Source organism: Ochotona curzoniae, unplaced genomic scaffold (assembly GCF_017591425.1).
Source record: "Ochotona curzoniae isolate NIBS_2020 unplaced genomic scaffold, NIBS_Ocur_1.0 contig_2723, whole genome shotgun sequence".
NCBI lineage: Eukaryota > Metazoa > Chordata > Mammalia > Lagomorpha > Ochotonidae > Ochotona > Ochotona curzoniae.
In genome coordinates, this window is record NW_024465573.1 from 5236043 (window position 1) to 5255705 (window position 19663).

General features: G+C 55.0%; 1 protein-coding gene across 1 annotated transcript; it reads right to left on the reverse strand.

Moving 5' to 3' along the window:
- Window positions 1-708: 708 nt before the first annotated feature.
- OAF (out at first homolog) lies at window positions 709-15635 on the reverse strand. The gene is made up of 4 exons (XM_040977209.1): window positions 15369-15635; window positions 3254-3388; window positions 2907-3087; window positions 709-1717 (listed from the first exon to the last, which is right to left on the reverse strand). The coding sequence occupies exons 1-4, from the start codon at window positions 15633-15635 to the stop codon at window positions 1452-1454; spliced, it is 849 nt and encodes a 282-aa protein (XP_040833143.1). The 3' UTR covers window positions 709-1451.
- Between the last annotated feature and the right edge of the window lie 4028 nt (window positions 15636-19663).

The window sequence follows — 19663 nt, forward strand, 5'->3', positions numbered from 1 at the left end:
TTGCAAACCTCTGCCTTCTCCCCATTGGCCTCCTTTCTACACAGCAGGCCTTCCCCCACCACTGTGAGACCCACAGAACTTTCTCAACATCCCCCCAACTCCTTCACCGTCCCCTCCCCACTCTGTTCCCATTCTACAGCCTTCACCCATATCCCCTCCCTCTCAGGAAGTCTTCCCCCAAAAGTGCAGTGTTTACATTCCCCTTCTGGAAGCTTCCAGCCCCTTGAAGTGCTGGCAGCCGCAGCCTCGGTCCATTGGAAGGCGCTGTGGCAGGTGTCTGGCTTGCTTGTCTCACTCCCAACGGGAGGCCTGCTCTTGTCACCAACAGGTTCTGTATGCTGGACCCTGCATACCAGTCTCATACTTCCACCCACCAGGGAGCAGAGACGGAGTGGGGTGTCAGGGGCAGAGACAGAGGCAGTGGGGTGTGAGGGGCAGAGACAGAGGGAGTGGGTGTCTCTAGGAGTTGGTCCATGTCTGCAAGCAGGCATGTAGCAGAGCCTGGGCCTCTGCCCAACAAGTCTGGTCTGCTGAGCTGGTCCGCAGAATCTTCCTCAAGCAACCCTGCTCCCTGGAGCCCAACCTCTTAATGATCTAAGTACTTAAGAAGCTGCAGTTCCAACCTTAGTCACTCTTGGGGACGCTCCTGACACCAGGTGGCAGCATTGGCCCAAAGTTCTGTCTCAAGCGTCAGCTCTGAGGCTGTCAGCCAAGTACAAACTTAAAACTTTTACTTCTGGTACAAACGATAAATACTTTGCATTAAAAATCTGGAAATCAAGTGTTCCACATACTTCACTCTCCCTCCCTGCCCCAGAGCCTTAAAAAATATCTCGGCGTGGAGGGGACAGAGCTGGCATGGACTCTTAGTGGCCAAGTCCAGGTCTGGGAAAGGCACGCGGTTAGTCTGAGTCTGTGGTGGGGCAGGGGCTCTGCCCACCACCACACAGGAGGCCCTGGGGTGGGGCCGAAATGAGAAGACTCTGCAGTTTGCCCCCTTTGTTGGGGAGGGGAGGGTGTGCGGCAGCCCACCCCTCCCAGCTGTGTGCAGGGGTGGGCGGAGCAGGAAGAGGCTCCCTTAGGACAGGAACCCTGAAAGTGTTCCAGAGAAGATACTTAGACTGTCACATTTCGGTTGCTTCAAAGGAACCACTTCAGGGGAGATGGAGAAGGGATGGGGAAGGGATGGGGTGCAAGCTTGGAGGACCCCACCTGTCCCTCTCTGTCCCCAGCAAGACACAGGCTGGGAGCAGGGTGAGGAGTGGGGCAGGAGGCTGCTTTCTGATGTGGCCCTCTGAGCTGCCACACCAACCCCTTCACAGTCACAGAAGATAGGGCCAGGGGTGCCAGGGTTAGGCCAGTGGGGGAACGGAAGAGCAACCCAGCCTCAGGGGCTGGGGCAGCACCCACGGTGGCCCCTTCCCTAGGCCTACTCTGTCTGGCCAGTCCGGCTAGGGGTCTTCGTCCCAGAGACACAGCTGCCTCTGAGGCACGTAGAAGTGGAAGCTGTAGTTCTTGCGGCAGCTGCGGATGCCGCACTTGTAGGGCGCTGGCCGGTCACGGCTGTGGCAGTACTTGAGCATGCAGGGGTACCAAGCCAGGCTCAGGCTGTAGCGGCACATGCAGGCCTTCCCACGGTCGCCCAGCTGCCCGCAGCGAGGCAGCGACATCTGCTCGGAGGTCTTGGGCAGAGCCTCGAACACAGAGCTGTCCACACCTGGAGGAGAGAGGCCAAAGATGGGAGACGGATGTTGACACACCCCTGCCTGGCTGGGTATTCTGTTGCCCAGTGGGCATTTGCAGACACTGCCTGCCTAAGGCTGCTGCACCAGGCTTTCTGCAGGGCTGGTATGTGAGTGTAGAATGCCACATAGTAATGACACCACCCTCATCTATTGGGTCCCCACTCCAAGCCAGAAACTCTATGCTTCATTCCAACACCCCATGGGCTGGGTTTTGTTGTGGCTGTTTTCTAGACAAGAAAACTGGCTCAGAGATGTTTAACCACCTGGCTGAGGCCACACAGCAAGAGTGGAGGCAGGACAGGAACCCAGTAGCCATCTGTTACTCCACCTGTTACTCCTTCGTGCTGCGCAGAAGGATAGGCTTGGAGAGGTTGGGCAACACTTTAAAGAGACTTGTTAAACAAGGGACAATCTGATGGGTCCAGGCCGGACAGTGTTTGCACAAAGGAGTCTGCAGAGAAAGCATGCATAGGAAGGGCGCTGGGGGAACGGCAGGGTCTGGCTCCTAGGCCATGGGAGGAACCAGTTTCCCGGGGATGCCAGAATCAGGCTTGACCCCTGGCATGGAGTACAGCTGCTGAGAAGAGAGGACAAGGCCACGGCTCTAGGGGGCAGCTGTCTAGTGCTCAGCCGGCTGGACTTGGAATAATCTCCCTGTCCCATTGACACAGATGACTTCAGGGCAGTCCTGGGAAAGGTATGTGGAGAGAGGCCAACACTGTGGGCATGCAGGTACCAGGGTGGCGCAAGGCAGGTTTCTGACAGGTGGCAGCCCAGGTGGGCAGGGAGGATGGGTCAGTGTCTCCCTCCCATGCCTAGGGGTAGGGATGAGGGGGAATGTCTCGGGATCTCTCCACGGCGGAGTGCTGCCCGGAACAGGTCCCTCTCTTCTACTGATACTCCTCACTGCACAGTTACATACATACTGCCTCTTCCAGGAAGCCTTCTTGGCTAGCTAGCCATTATCACAGTGACTTCCCTATGGGTTTCCTCGCAAGGAGGTTCTTGGATGGGAACAGGGGTGTCTACACCTCTGATACCTGTGTTGTTCTGTCTCTGCATGTGCAGATGAAACAGCCACTCAGCTCTGGACCATGCCCCCTGCCCAGCTCTGGGCTATCCTGTCCTCCAAGGCTCCTCCTACCCCCACCAGGAGCCAACCTTGCTCCAGCCAGAACCGTGCATCCTCCTGGCGGGTGTAGATGGCATCAGCAGCCTCGGCACACACGTTGTGCAGGTGGGGGCTCAGCAGGCTCCCCTGGCTGAAGTTGACGGCCACGTCCATGTGCAGCTGCTCCAAGCCCCGGACTTCCTCTGCCTGCCGCACGGCCCGTGGGTTTTTCTGTATGTGCAAGAGTGGGGTTTGGTGTAGGTTATGAGGTTATGGGGTTATGGGGTCAGGTTCAGGACTCTGGGGTGAATGATGTACCAGAGGAAAGCCCTGGGTGACCTGGGGTAGGGATGCTGGGTAAGGAGTTGGGCAGGGCAGACCTGGGGTGGGTACTCACTTGCCGGAGCTTGGCCATGGCATCGCTCGGGATGATCTCATTGTGCTGCAGCCGAGTGACAAAGCACAGTGCCTGGAACTGACTCTGCCCCTTCTCCAGCTCCCCCAGGATCAGGGCCCGGAAGATCTTCACGTCCTAAGGTGGGAGGGCAGGAGAATGGGAAACCAGCCTGGTGGTGATGGTGGGGCTCTCCCTGTTAGCCCAGCCCTGGGGCCAGCTCAGCCCTAGACTCCACCCCACAGCACATACCTCCCTTCTGCTAGCCTAGCAATCTACTTTTTGCTTTGCTTTTAAGATGTACTTATTTATTTGAAAGTCAGAGTTAGAGAGAGAATGCTTCCATCTTCTGGTTCACTCCCCAGATGACCACAACAGCCGAGTTGAGCCAGTCTGAAGCCAAGAGCCAGGACCTTTTTCTGGGGCACCCACATGGGTGCAGTGGCCCAAATACTTGGGCCATTCTCTGCTGCCTTTCCCAGGTGCTCTAGCAGGAAGTTGGATCAGAAGCAGAGCAACTGGAATTTGAAGTAGCACCTGTATGGGATGCTATCATTACATACCATAACACTAGTTCCAGGTCTACAGATTTTAAAATAATTTAAGAAAATGAGAGAGAGAAAGAGAAAGACCAACTTATGAGAGAGTTCCCACACAATGGCTCATTGCTGAAGGCCCACAGTGGCTGGGACCTGGGGAGCAGACATGGAGAAGCTGGGAACTCAACCAGATCTCTCCCAGGGTCAGCATGAGCGGGAAGTGGAGCCAGGAATCAAACCCAGGAGCACTCAGGTGGGATGAAGTCCAAATGCCCCCATTTAAACTCACAGCTTACAAGAGCACGCTCCAGTGTTCCCAAGTCTCTGGGAAACTGGGAATAAACTACTGGGCAAACTACAGAGAATCCTTCCCAAGCACCAGCCTCCCCTGGCGGCCCACAGCGCCCCCTTCTGGCATCTGGCTTACTCACAGCTGATGCTTTCCCTAGTGCGGCCCTCAATCCCCAGCCACCTGACCAGAGCATCCTGGGCAACGGGCTGCAGCTTTCCAGAGCGTTTCTGACCTATGATTCAGGTCTAACGAGGGGTCTCAGAATGCACTCAGCACAGCTCCTTGTCATGGCCTTGGGCTGGGATAGTTCGGAGCACAAGGCAGAAGCTGCAGTTTGGCTGCAGCTGCTGTCGACTTCCAGGCTCAGGGAGCAGGGCCAGTTCAGCTCTCCCTATGTCCTCTTCCCCCAGGGAGTTACTAAAGTACTGCCAGCTCTTTCCTGTACCTGCCTCACTGGATGAATGGGACAGTCACGGTGGGTGGAGGGAGACAGACCACAGGATAGCATGGGATCTCCTCAACCTGGCTTCCGGGACCCCATTCTCATTGGGGTTCTGTGCTTTGGGTGTCTGTCCCACAAGAAGCTTGCAGGTCCTGGCGAGACAAGGCCTCAGTTTGTCAGGATCGCCACCCCTGACCCATCTCCACGGTACTCAGCATATACAGTCGGGTGGGGGGAACTAATGAACTGTAACAATAGCACATGGGTCCAGCCCTCTCTCACCTTAGGACCTGACGTTCCTGTGGATTGAGAGTCAATTCTGCACCTGCTAGGGTATAAGTGTTACTTGGCTTCTGGGTACAAACCGCAAGGGGACTGGATTTCACCCCAAAGCTGCCACGTTGTCCTGCTTCCGGGGTCACAATGCTGGAATCTTCTTGTTCTGCCAGCCCGGGCCACCTGATCTTGCCTTCACTCAAGTCAGCTCTAGGGAGGTGGGGAGGCTGGCCCACTTGGGGCACATTCCACTCTGAGCTCAACTCCTGCCAGAGGAGACTTGACACCGCACTTCCCCTCCCAGGGCTCCAGCCACAAAGATGCCCCCGGGCAGGATTCAGAATCCACTGCCCTGGAACAAAGCTCTGGCCTCTGCGGCTGATACACACAACCTCTTCTCTGATACCGTGGGCATGTGCAGTCAACACCCCCATGGTGTGAGAAGCTGCCTTCTGCCCACATGCCCGGCAGAAAGTGCTTGGATTTTAAACCAGCCCAGAGAGTGAGAGAAATCTGTGTGAGCTTCTTTCCGGCCTGCAGATGAAGTAACAGTATCATTGACAATAACCAAATGTTACTTCCAAAATGCAACCTGGCTAGGGCACAAGAGAGGGAGTGAGAGCCTCTCACAGTCACAGAGGATTTCTTCTGCAGCTCCTACTGGTGTAGCACACAGATTTGCTGCAGTTTCTAGCTTGAAGGGATACACTGTTGTCATCATGGGTCAACAAGGATGCACCATGCTATTTAAAGGCACTGCAACAACAGGAGGTGGGAACTATGATTATTACCCAGTTTGAACTGGGAAGCTTGCTCAAGGTCATGGGACTAAGAGGAAACATAACTGGAATTTTAACCCTGCCGAAGTGCTCATATCCAGAAAACACAACTGCCTCATGGATCTACAAGTTCAATGTTTTTGGTGTCCAACTAGAGACACTGCAACATAGTGTGGCCTGCCCTCGGTTACACAGCTAGCAACAGATGGAGGTAAGATTAGAACTCTGGTCCCTCTTCTCATCATGCCTGTCCAGGAGCAGCTGGTAAACCTTCCATACACCTGCTTGGCCATGTAGCAGCTCCTGCTGATGGCCAGGGTAACAGGAGGAATAAAATAAGAGGAGATGACAGGGCAGACCCCACCTGCCCAGACCTTCTTTTTCACTTTTTAAAAAGATTTATTTATTTTATTGGAAAGACAGAATTACAGATTTACAGAGAGGAGAGAGAAAGAAGGATCTTTCATCTGCTGCTTCACTCCCCAAGTGGCTGCAACGGCCAGAGTTGAGTTGATCCAAAGCCAGGAGCCGGGAAGTTCTTCTGAGTCTCCCACATGAGTGTGGGTTCCCAAGGCTTTGGGTCATCCTCTGCTGCTTTCCTAGGCCACAGGCAGGGAGCTGGAAGGGAAGTGGAACAGCCAGGACATGAACTGGTATTCACATGGAATCCTACTGCTTTGAGGGGGAGCATTAGCCACTTAAGCCATCACACTGCTGCTTTGAACTTCTTACACCCTCAAATCTCCAATCTTCTCAGCCCTGTTTCTAGAAAACAACCCTTCCTGTTCTAGACCCCTAGGAAGGCATGGACAGCCCTGATTACTGTATCCATCTACTTGGTCACAGAACTCTGTCATTCTGACAGGTGGCCCTTCTGCCTTCTACTTCCTGCACCTGCAACCTCACTAGCAAGGTTCTAGGGCTTCCCTCTTCCTCTGCACAGAGGGAGAGGTGGGGTAAAGAAGCCCCCAGCTTCGGGAAACATCTGGTCAGACAGATGTCTGGTTTCTGACCTTCTCGCTCCCCATCACCCCCTCCTGGGAGTTCCCCAGAATGATTCACCCGGATGTGGCCCAAAGCCCAAGGCCAATGGCATAACTGGGTAAGAGCCCATAACAGGGGCTGGAGGCAGGCTCCTTGGGATTAGGATTCCCAAGATGTTTTCAGAAGGCTTCTCCTTCACCTGTGGTTTCCCAGACCACTCCAGTCCAACAGAAGCAGCAGGCACCAGGAAGAGGTGGACGCTCACTGCAGCCAGGACCAGCACATGGGCTGAGCAGGAGTGCAGAGCAGGCATGCCACGGAGAGAAGGCTGGCTGAAGTCCTTTCTGTAGTTATAAGTGAGGGGTAGGCAGTCCTGGGACTGCACAGTGGTTAAGAACAAATTCTGGAGCCAGAGCCAGCTGTGTTCAGGCCCTGGGTTTGGCGCTACCAGCCACATAACCATAACCATGGGGGCACTGACAGACCAATGTAGAGGGATTTCAAGGAATAAATGAGTGGGTCTCTGAGTGATGGGTCAGTCGCTAAATCCTCACTTTTCATGCACTAGGTTCCCATATGGCACCAGCTCGTATCCTGGCTGCTCCACTTCCCATTCAGCTCCTTGCTTGTGGCCTGGGAAAGCAGTGGATGACAGTTTAAAGCCTTGGGACCCTGTACTCATGTGGAAGACCTCGAAGAAGCTCCTGGCTTCAGATTGGCTAAGCTCAGCTTTGGCCATTGTGGCCACTTGGGGAGTGAACCAGGAGACAGAAGATCTTTCTGTACCTCCTTTTCTTTGTAAATCTACCTTTCCAACAAAAATAAATAAATCTCAAAAAGAAAAAAAAAAGGGGGGGGGGAAGGAATGATAAGTGACAGATCCCAAATACAGCAGGATGAACTCCCCCGGGTTCTCTCTCATCGCTGCAATCCTTGGTTCTGTGTCTGCCTCACTCCACTGGAATCTGCTCCAATGGGAAGAAGTAAAGGTTTTTCTCCTATGGATGCACCTGTGCTCTAAACAGGTCAGGTGACTCCTCTGGGGCTTGTGGGTGATCAGCACATTGATGGGACAGCAGTGCCCTACACGACCTCTGGCAGGCACCAGGCCAGGTGGAGGTGTGGTCCTTGTTTAGGGCAATTCAGAAAGGAGGCTGACATCTGGCCACCCTAGTCAGTGCCCCTTGGTGAAGCCTAGGGTTGAGGTACCCCTACAGCTGCTCTTTCAGCCTCTTGGAGTTTAGGAGAACATCTCTCTCTAGGGTATGGTTGCAGTGTGAGGTTCCAGCAGGGGAGGTGAGCTTCACCAGCCACAGTAGCTGAGCCAGATTGCTGAGTGCTAGGGAGGCCAATGATGGATGCCGGGGCAATGGGTTTTCCCTTAGAGGAAGGGTCTGGGAGGGAGGATTCTCAGAGTCAGGTGCATCCAGAGGCTCTCGGCAGTATCGCCCCTTTGCAGCAGAGACACTGATGGGAGAGAGGGGGCACTGAGGGTCTCCCAAAGCCCCCACTCAACCACTTCCTCAAGGTGCCCTCTGTCCTCACCCCAGAGAACAACTCCCAAGGCTGACAGCCCCTGTCCACAGCACCTCTTGCATGCCCCCATGTACCAAACTGGAAAGCTTGCAGTTTCCAGAACGGGTGGTACCATGTCACCCTTGTGCCCTCTTGGGAATGAACTCTTTGCCAGGACAGCTGCAGCCCATGCTTCAGGACTGTCCACAGGGCCACCTCTCTGGGCACCACGTCACCTTCAATGCCCCTGTGGTAGTAGCCCCTACAATGCTAACCCCATGGTGACTCTGATCTTGTTACCTGTCTCCCCTTGCAGACTTAACTTCTAGGGGCTCAGCAAATCTTTAATAACATAAACACAGGCCAAATGAGAGCATGGCAAGGTGCTGGGAAGAGAGGTGATGATGAACCAGAGGTGGGGGAGGGAAGCAGTGAGGGCAAAGGTGATGACACTACAGCTGGCATGGCATGGGGTCTGGAAGGCCCAGGTGAAGGACTCGGAGCTTCATCTGAAGGATCACAGCAACCTACTGGTGGGTTCTGAGCCCAAACGTGGCACCTGTGGGTCTGCAGCTTGGAGCTCAAGCAGACACAACCTGAGACCAGCGAGTACTGGATCCAAGCAGAGGGTCCCTGTTGTCACTTGGCAATGAGCCACATGGGCCTGCGGTGAGCCAACCCTGGTGCCAGGGCAGCTACTCCCAGCTATTTATGCTACAACCTCAGCATCTGACACAGTGAGAAGGCTTAACGCCTGGTAGCTGGGTGAATGAAGGAGAACGGTTGGTCATCCAAGTCCCAGGCTCTCTCTTCCTGGTCTGGCTTGGCACTGGGCTACTTGGCAAACTGGCACCCCTACAGCTGCTGTTTTGGCTTCTAGAAGGTTTAGGGATCATCTCTCTAGGACATGGTGCAGTGAGGTTCCAACAGGGGAAGTGACCTTTACTAGCCACAGTGGCTGAGCCAGGACTTGGAGCCTAGTCCTTCCGACTACCAGCCTGGTAATCTCCAAGCTCCCCTTGGCCCCCAGGCTCAGCCACCAACTACAGACTGGAAGCCTCTGTGCCCACTCCCTGCCACTTGGCTGCCCATCTGCCCCAAAGGGGGATGCCCCAGGTCAGAGCCCAGGAGGTACCTGTCTGTGCAGAGAAGTCATGGGAAGTGTGGTGCTGAAACCCCTGTGAGCAGGAAGGTGTCACGCCAACCCTCTCTGGTCAGCTTCCAGGGCCAACAAGGGGGTGTGGGGGTGGGGAACCATGCTGTTTTACTTCAGCATCAGTCCTTGGGGTTTTGTGTTACTCGCAGCCATGTCTAATCTGAACTGATGCACACAGACTGACACCTGCTGTCTGCATTCACAGGGACCGAGTCCAGAAGGCCTTACCCTCCCCACCGCTTGTTCTCTAACTTTTTTTTGTTCCCACCAAGTCTCATATGGGGCCTCCTGCTGCCCAGCCCCACGTGCCCCTGACCTCATGTCCTCCCTTGCAGTCTTTCTCTACAGGGGCCACTCTCCCTAACTTCCACCCTCTTTTTTCCCAATCCTTTAAAGTGTTTCGCCCAGCTTCAGCACCACCCCGCCCCCACCCAGCCTCCTCTTGACCACCCTGGTCCTTCCTCCCCAATCCTCCCACCCCACCCTGGCAACTTGGGGGTTGCCCTTAACTCTCAGGATGCACTTCCCGCAGGTGCCTCCTTCAGAAAGCCTTCTGGGGCACAGGTGATGAGGTGCCCCAGCCTCACGCCTTACTGTCAACCTCTTCCCACTGCAGGGAAAAATGCAAAACCAAGCCTGCCTCCTCCCAGCGTACCCCCGCCCCCCCGCCCCTGTGGTGGCGGTCCAGTGCCTCACTGCCTCTCCAATGCACCACTCACCACAGCAGCAGTCACAGCCTGGGCCCGGCCAGTGCCTTGGGACCCATAGGCCCAGTTTGCTCCCACCCCCTTGCTCCTGGACAGCTGGCGCTCACTCTCCCCTTGGGAATATCCTCAGCTATCTTGCTTTCCTTTCCACCACCAGAGCTCATGATTCTGGGGCCTAGGCTGAGCCAATCTAAATATTTATTCCTCTGCTCCTGCCTGGGGCTGCTTGCTTGATGGCTATAGAAAAGGGTCCAGCTTTAGTGGGGGCTGGGGAGGGTTAACAGGGAGGGAGAGGGCTGTCCGAGAGCTGGCCTAACCTCACACAGGCAGCCGGCACCTTGGTTGGTGGGATCAACCTTTCCCAGATTCAACACGGGAACCAGGTGAGCACATGCCAAGGAAGGAGCCCAGGAGCTGCATGCACACCCTCCGGGTCAGGCCCCGGACAGAGGCTTCTTGTTCCGAGGCAGTGGTGCAACGGCTAGACAGGGGCAGTGCCCCCAACCACCAGCCCCCTGAGCGCTGTCAGCCAATCGCAAAGGTCACGGTTGTCCTGACTGCCCCTGGGGAACAATGCAAGGCTTTATGCGGATCAACTGCGCCCCACTGTCCTGCTGACTCAGGGCTCCCAAGAAAGGGGCTGCACTGCACGTCTGCCTTTCACCCGCAACCCCCAGCCCCGAGGATCCTCTCACTCCCTGCCCTGGATGCAAATTCCCAGCCCATGATGCTTTAGTTTTGGAGCAGAAAGAAAGAAGTAGGATCCAGCCACCCCTGGTGGACTCATCAGGTGAGCAAGGAAGCAGAGGCCACAGGAGCCTGCTCCGGAGTGCCTGGCTACAGGCGTTTCGCCTCTCACAAGTGGCCACAGCCTCAACTACACTGGCCTTCTTGGTGACGTCTCGTGCAAGCTCTAAGCATCACATCATTGTCGTCGAGCTGAAATGTATACAGGGAGCAGTACCTGTGTCCACTTTCTGTGACTTAGAAACCATTCTCCCTTGGCCATACTCTCTGTCATCCACTCTCCCCACCCCCATCTTAGCTAGGGCCAATTCTCTCTCCACTGGGAGCTGGGAGCCAGAGAAGGGCCTGTTACACTGAGGCCATGAGCCAAGGCACTCTTTTTCAGTGTCCTGCCAGGAGCCCACCCACAATGCTTCGGGGGCAGAGCAGCTGGGATTCCTGGAGTCTTATCGCGGATCACCAGCTAGCTTGGTCCTGTCAAAGTCACATGGGAACTCTGGGTCTTAGTGAGTATGACTGAAAGCAAAGCTCTGGGTTCCAGAAAGTTCTGTTCCTCTCCTGAAAGTACTCTGCTCCCCCAAGAAGACTCCTTGTCTATCACATGTCCCATGCCAAGGTGGAAGGGGTTTTACAGGGGGAGAGAGGGTGTCTAGATCCTCAAAGCTTATCTGTGTGACAGGATCGCCCCTTGGGAGGGCTCCCTGGTGTACCCCACACAGTGTCCCTGACTCCTGCACCCCCACTCTCAGGGCAGGGACTCACTCAGGCACCTTCTGGAAGCGTCTCTCCTCTGATCCCATTCACCTTCAGTCTCCAGGGCCAGGCTCTCCAAGGGATTTTGCAATGTGGCTTCCCTGACCTTCTTCCCACCAAGGCTCCAGCCCACGGGCCCTTATGACTGCCTTCTCCTGGCCTTTCCAAGTCTGTCCCCTTCCCTTCCCTCACATCCCCAGCTCTCATATAGCCACACATGACTGTCTTCACCTCTTTCACCCCACCCTCTCCATCTGGCCAGCATGAACCCAGGCTGCCTGGAACATGACTCATCCCTTCCCCAGCTTTTGGACACTCAGACAAGGGGGTGGGGGAAGACAGGACACCAGCCCAAGGAAAAGGAGAACCAAGAGGGCTGTCAGACAGACAGCCAGGTAAGAGGCTGGCGATAGGGAACAGCCTTGTGGTCACCCATGCCCAGGGATCTTGGACAAGAAGAGCTAATTTTCTTTAAGGGACTGGGCTTATAAATGAGAGCATGAACCTAATGATGGCGTGTTATGCAGACAGTGCCTGTCCTGAAGCGCAGGTGGAATCCACCCTTAAATATGTATGCTGCCTAAACCCCATTTAGGATTCCTATGGGTGGATGATAGGCTGCAAATACGTGACAAATCTGGGTCCTACCTTCTTCAACAGTCTGACCTGGGTCCTGCTCCTGGCACCCCACCGCACCCTGGAGCACCCACTGCCTGTGGTGATAACCTTTGCTGCACATTGGAATCACCTGACATTGTTTAGCAGCTCTGGTTGCTGGCTCTTGCTGTTAAACTACAAGGTAGTGGAACCAGGAATGGATATGGTCCAAAGCTCCCAGATGACTGCCATGTACAGCTGTGAGCCACCGAGCTGCTACAGGTCAGCCCAAAGGAAAACTGCCTTTGGGCAGAGCTAGTCAAGATGCGGGAGGACCTCTGGAGAGAGTTCCAGGCTTCTCCTGTGTTACCTAGGCTGCAGGCTGGGCCCCACAGCGGCTGAGGGCTGGATCTAGCATGAGACTGTGCCGGAGGTTCAGGGACAGAGGTGGAAACCTTCCTGGGCAGAGCCAACACGGCCAGTGGGAGGGGCCAGACAGAGGGAGGTAGGTTGGTGGTGGAGGTGAGGGGTGGGAATCATTGGATAGAGACTGTGCTCCTCCCAGCCTCAGGATAGACCACCAGGACATGGATGGGCCAAGAGATTCTGAGGCTTTAAGGAGAAGGGGACAAGCTTGGGAATGGCTCAACCAGCTAATCCTCCCCACTCAAGTGCCAGGATCCCACATGGGCACCTGTTCGTGTTCCGGCTGCTCCACTTCCTAGCTAGCTCCTCTGCACTCACTCGCATGGGAGACCCGGAAGAAGTTGCTGGCTCCTGGCTTTGGATCAGCTCAGTAGATGGAAGATCTTTCTTTCCTTCTTTTTGTAAATCTGATCTGCCTTTCCAACAAAAATAAATAAATCTTAAAAACAAAACAACAAAAACCCAGAAGGGGATGATGGTGGATTCCAGGCAGGAGGCTCAGCTTGTGTCCCAAGTTGAAGCTTAGCAGGGAGAATCTCACTGACATGTGACATGAGCTGCAGTGGGACGCTAATGGCTTCCAGCTCTTGAATGTTGCACACAGTAACTGGTACAGAGTAGCCGAGTCGCTACTTGAACTTCTCTAGTACTTCCAGCAACCACGGGGTAGGTATTCTCACCCCCAATTTTACAAATGAAGAAATGAAGGCTTGGGGAGACGGAAGAGCTTGCCCTGGGGTCAGCCCAGCTAATGAGGGGGTACACCAGGTTTGTCTCAGTCCAGACTCTCTCCCCAGAGGTGATCAACAACAAACCTCACTCTTCCCAAATGGAGGAGGGGCTGTTCCCAAACCACCCCCAAATGGGTTTGGTACAGAAACATAAAAACACAATGTCCAGGCTTAAAAAAAGAAAAGAAAAGAAAAGAAAAGAAAAGAAAAGAAAGGAAAAGAAAAGAAAAGAAAAGAAAAGAAAAGAAAAGAAAAGAAAAGAAAAGAAAAGAAAAGAAAAACGGGGAAAAAAATCCATACTTCTAAACAGGACTTTCTTGGAGGAACTGACTCAATACAGAAAAGCATAATGTCTTGAGAACTGAGAAATGTCCATCCCCGGGCACCTGCTTGGGCTCATGGCAGATTGGCGGGTACTGAGGGGTGGGAGGGAGGCACACTAATTGGTCCCCACCCAGGCCAACCAGCAAAGCTTGGTGTTACAGGCCCCTGTGGAGCTGGTTCCTCTCCTGTGACTTCCCCTCTCCATGCCCGTTCTCACCAATGAAACTGGAGATGCGAGGGGCGGGTGTGAAATGCCAGCCTCTGGGCCAGAGGCTAACCTGAAAAGCAGATGTGGAGATGTGGGCGGAGGGCTGGGAACCTGTAACCAGCTCTGAGGACGTTCTCTCACTAGGCAGTGGAGATCCACTACACCCTCAGCCCCTGTCCCCTACCTCCACTGCTGGCCACCACTTCATCCTAACTGTTCCAGCCACAGCCACTGTCACCTGGGCTCTCCCTCTTCCACCAGCGCAGAGCAATAAAATATAAACATGCAGCTGAAGCCCGAGGCTGTAAATACTCAGCCTTGCCCACCATGGTGGACGGCTGTAGCTGGAGCCTCCTCCTGGGTGCCTGGGGAAGACCTGGGGAGGGGACATGATGACACATAAGGCACCAGCAGTGGGCTGAAAACCAGGAGACTCCCGGCCTGGCCCGAGGCTCACTTCTCAGGACAAAGGGCTGATGAAGATCCAGCCACACTCCCTTGGATTTTCCAGGAATGGAACAGCACAGGCAAAATTCCTCCTCCCTGAAACTCAGGCCAGGGGTACTGCTGTCCCATCAACTTCCCTCTCTCCACCCACACACTGCTTAGGCCTCTGTCCGCATCTTACAGACCTAGTGGGGGCCTCGTGAATAAGAACGAGCATAAAGTCTTCCATCTGTGACTGCTGCCCAGCTCCCCTGTGTCCTCATGCATCTGCCAGCCACAGCTCAAGCTCCCCCAACCCCCGGCCCCAGCCCAGTGGTCCCTGCTGTCAGCAGCAATTTGTCTGGGTCCAGACTTATCCAGTTCTGACCCATCTTCTCTCCAGTTCCCAGTCTCTGCAAGGGTCCCTGACTTGCCCGGGCTGCCCCACCTCTGCAAGCCCTCCTCCCCTGGCCTGGGAGGGCAGAAGAATCCCTTCGGGTACCTACAACTCAGTCTTTCCCAGCAGCAGTCTAGGTCACTCCCAGACATTTCACAGACCGCCCCCCCCAGGTCCTCTTACCTGCTTGGGGGGGGGGGGGTCATGGCGGACCTTCTGGTCCCCTACACACACACACACATACACACACACACACACACACACACACAGAGGCAGCTCCTCTCCCCAAAGACCTCGCCCCCTTCTGGTGTGCTTAACCTCACTGGAATCCCCCCAGGAGCTCCCGGCTACAAGACTGCCCGCCTCCCAGGCCAAACCAGGGCAGCCAACTCTGCCCTGGGGAAAGTGCAACAGTTAGAGGTAGTTCAGGGACAACTCCCCTCATCCCCCCAAAAAAAGTGTCAGCGCTGAGCTGGGAGGCATCCAGGCATGTCACTGCTCTGCACACAGGTGACAAATGAGGCCCTGGGGGCGCTGAGCACAAAAACCACTAGCAGTCGGTCAGGCGGTGGTCTGTCTTGGTTGGGTCGGTTAAGGACCGGTAGGTAGCCTCTGGAAAGCTCTGGGAGCGCTGGGGAACAAGTGAGAAAGAGTGTGGGTGCCCAGGGGATGGACGCCTGGACGGAGGGGTGAAAGGTGAAAGAGTTGACTGAGAAGGAAGGAAGGTGGGCACAGCAAGGGTTTACTGTGGCCTCCCGTGCCTCTGTTGGTCGGAGTCTACCCTGTCTGCGGGCTCCAAGGTGCCATCCTGTGCCTCACCTTCTTGAAGTCGGCAGTGAAGGAGACCAGGGTGCCGTCCGGCTGGTGCAGCTCGAGGCTGATGCTGTCGGCGTCGCTGTCCGCTTGCAGGCTCTCCTCGGTTACCTGGCCGTCGGGCAGCCGCACGCGGACCCGCAGCTCGGCCAACGCGCCCGCCTCTGCGCCTCGGGGTGCTCCCAACAGCGGTACGAGCAGCAGCGGCAGCAGCAACTGGAGCAGCTGCGCAGGGCGCACGTTGGGGACCCCGCGATAGCCGGGGGCGCGCATCCCCGGGGGCCGCCGTGGGCCTCCGCGGCCCCGGCGCGCCGCGTGGGGGCGGGGAGAGACGCTGGCAAACTTCGCCCGAAGTTGGGGGCTAGTTCGGGGCGCCCGGCCGCTGATCCCCGCGACGTGGCGCGGACGCACGTGGACTGCGCTGCACCGCGCAGCGCGCCCCCAGCGGAGACGGCGCTCCCCGACGAACCCACCGGCTCTCCCGCTCCGCGCCGAGGTCCGGCGCCCCCGGCTTCGGCGCTCACGGACTCTGTTTTGCACTTTTCATTCAATCCCACCCCCCGTCACTTCCTTCAGAAAACAGAAACCACCAGGACCTGCCTTAAAGAGACCGCGCACCTCTCGGCCTTAAAGGGCCCGCAGCGGCTCCGAGCGCTACGGCGGCGTGGCACGGCCCGGGAGAAAGCTTGAGAGGGGGCCGCGGGCGGCCGGGTGGAAAAGGCTTTTTCTGGTCCGCCCCCGCCCAGCCTACCCCTTCCTTCGGCCGGGGCGGGACGACTGACTAGTCCTGCCCCGTCTTTCTTATTTGGCCGATTCTTGTGCCACGCGGATGAAATAATCGGGCTAGGGTTTTTAGGGATTTTGCTTGGTCTATGAGTTTTTCTGACACAGCAGATTTCCAGAAACTATCTGCAAAATCCGACCTCACCTCACTCTTTGCTTCTTGGTGCTGGACCTTGGCAGAGCGGAACCTGGGTTGTGGCCCACCGTTGGCAGGCGTCAGCCCGCTAACTTGGACAGGGTCCATTAACTTCCCACCAGGCATCCTCACTCCAGTTCTTCCCCCACCTCTCTCGTGGAAGTCTTTCCCCAGAGTCTCTCCAGGTAAAAGAGGAGCAAATCGAGGGAAATGTTCAATTCCAGGCCCCTGGTGGGCATTGAGGATGCTGGCCTTCCATCATCGCTCCCCCTCCCCCCCCCATGACAAGGAGTTGGGTATGGCCTGCCAATCACCTGGCGCTCCAACCCGAGTAAGAACACCGGGCCATCAACATTTGTGCCTCCTTATTCTCTGGACCTCTTGGGCATACATACAGAGTTTTGTGGGCTCAGGAGCCCACTCAAGGGTAGTTGGGGGAGGGGGCTATTGCCAGTCCCAGGCCAGAGAAAGCCCTGGGGCAGACTCAGGACTTGTTGTTCCTTGCTGTCCATCTTTGCTTCCATTTGTTCTAGATGCCCACTGTGGGGTGATAGCTCCCCTTTGCCCTGCCACCTCTTTCTCTTCCAAGGTCGCTCCAAGCAGGAGCTTGGGAAGGGCAAAGTCAATAGAATCTGCCTCTCACCACCAACCCAGGGCCTTACTTGTTGCAAATTCTGCCCCAAGGCGAGACTGAAGGTAAGAGATGCGACTTAGCTCAGGGTATTGTAAGATTGGACTTTAGGGGGAAAAAAAATCAGCCAGTTACTTACAAACACAGAACCCTGGTGGGAGATCCCTAAGCTGTGGGGTGAGGCTCCCCAGGGAGAGGGGACAAAGGACTGATGGTTGCTGCTGGACAGGGTGCTAAGTATAAAGGATCTGATCCCAGTAGCTCTGAGTTGGGGAGCCACCTGTCCCTGAGGGCTTTTATGGTCACATTAGGGAGACCAGGCAGGCTGTGTGCTGGTTGGATACACGCTAGGCTTGCACCCCTTAGCTGGCGGGACTGAAGATGAAAGATAGGCAGTCTCAGAGCTGGCTTCCTCCTGGACAGGGCACTGGCTCCCTGCAGCCCTCCAGCAAGGTCTTCCCTCTGAGTCAGCCCACAGAGCTATTTAAAAGGGCCTCGCCCACACTTCCTAACTTCTTGCTTTAGGTTCTGTCCCATCCATCATTGGCACTGTCCCGCCCCCACTTTGCAAGAACCCAGAAGTAGCAAAAGCAGCCCCCAAGGCCTGATTTTTTTTGCTTCAGGTCTCAGAGGCTGCCTTTGTCTCTATGCCAGGGTCTGGGTATGGAAACAAGGATGCAAGATGGCATCTCTTTCCTGTTCCCATCCCTGCCACACCACTTCCCCATCATCAACTTTCATCTCGACTTTGCATTTTGAGTCAGATTTTCCTTTTTAAAACAATGGACAGTTTGGACCACCGATTAAGCCACAGCCTGAAGTGCCAGCATCCCATAGGGATGCTGGTTCAAGTCCCAACTGCTCCCTTCTGATTTAGCTCCCTGCTAACGTGCCTGAGAAAGTACTGGAAGATGGAGCAAGTCCTTGGACCCTGCATCCACATGGGAGACATTGAAAGAAGCTCCTGGCTTCAGTCTGACCCAGCTCTAGCCATTGAGGTCAACTGGGAATGAACCAGGAGATGGAAGACCTCTGTCTCTGTCTCTTCTTCACCCCCCATAACTCTGCCTTTCAAATAAATAAAAATAAATCTTCAAAAATGAAAGCAATGGACAATTTGCTATCTCCTGCCACTCCAGAGGCCCACCTGCCTCTGTCCCTCTTTCTCTCTTTGGATTTCAGCGGGCCAAACTCTCCCAGATCTGGATAAAACTCCCACTCCCCAGGAAGACATTCTCAGCCGTCTGTTGACCTGCAGCTCCAGTCTGGACGTAGCTCTCTCCTGCCCCCTGGATCACCACAATAACAATCATTATTGTGGCTGCCCCCATGCATTATGTTCTTAGCATGCCCGAGTTCTGTGCCAGGCACTTTACGTGGCTCATCTTAGGTTAATTCTTATGGCAGCCCTGCCCAGGAGGTCCTATTCTTAGCCTCTTCTTTTACTGCATGGGGGGAACTAGAGCTTGCAGAGGTGAAGTAACGTATGCAAGGTCATGTGGGCAGCAGAGCCAGCAGGAAACTCACCCAGGAGTTCGCCTGACCGCAAGGCCCCTGCTTTTAACCACAGTTAACATCTGCCTGTCTGTCTCCTTCGCTTTCTCCCAGCGCCTTGCGGGCACACACAGCCGTGCTATCTCTTCCTCTTATCTAACGGTTTCTTGTGTGGTGATCTGGTATCCCCAGTGACGCTGTCAGTTAGTTCAAACAGGCCAGACCCGTGCTGGGAGCAGAGAGAGAGCTCCCTTCATCCACCCAGCATAGAAGCACTCATTCATCTTCCCTGTAAAGGCTGTCCAGAAAAGAGCTCTAACAAGCCTAATTACCCTGACTACAACCAAACAGCCCTCATTGTCAGAGAGCCCTTTATGTTGACTTGCAAGCCCTGTGCCACACCATAGACCAATTTCCCTTCCTTTCTTGTCTCCAGTCCTGGGAGAGCAGTTGACAGTGGTGGTTCAGAGCAAGGGTAGCAGGATTGCAGTCCTAGACACTACCTGCTCTTGGGCTGTGTAACTCGGTGAACCCATTTCTTCACCTGTAAAGTGGGCACATCACTGCTTCCCTCACTAGGTTACTTTAAAAAGGAACTATTGTGTCTTAAGCACTTTGTTGCATGCTTGGCATGTAGTAAGGCTCAGTAAATGATAATTATTATGTAATGCTGTCGATTCTTTCCCATTATACTATATCCGTGTCTGATTGATTATATTCCAGAACACATATGTGTGTTCGTGCTTGTTATTTTTTTTTTCTCTCAATCCTCTTTAGGTCTTTTGAGGACCCCTGAAACTGGGAAGTGAGTAGCAAGAGCTTTGAGAGGGGACCTCCCCTTTGTTTTTTGAGCTGAATGCCTGATTGGGCAGGAAGAGAAATGGCTGTGTTATTTTCCAGTCTGTGACCAAGAGCAGAGGTGCTGCCCAGACCACCGTGGAAGGTGAGAAAGGGAACTGGAACCAAAGTCCTCCATGGGTTCCTGGGTTGAGGAGGGGACAGCAGTGAACTTGCCTTTTTTTTGGCCTTCCTTTCTGGACCCTTGCAGGTAGGGCTGGTGAGTTGGACTTTTAGTCTGAGGGGGGAACCGTGGGCGGTGGGTGGGGGCAGGATGGGAGGGGGCACTCCCAAGGCCAGCTGCAAAGCTCCAGACCCTTCATTACCAGAGTAGAAGCACAGGTCAGGTTTACGGCATCACATGATTGTGCAGTTACATCCACTGAGGGTGCAGTGGAAAAGTGAAGTAGAGAGACAAGC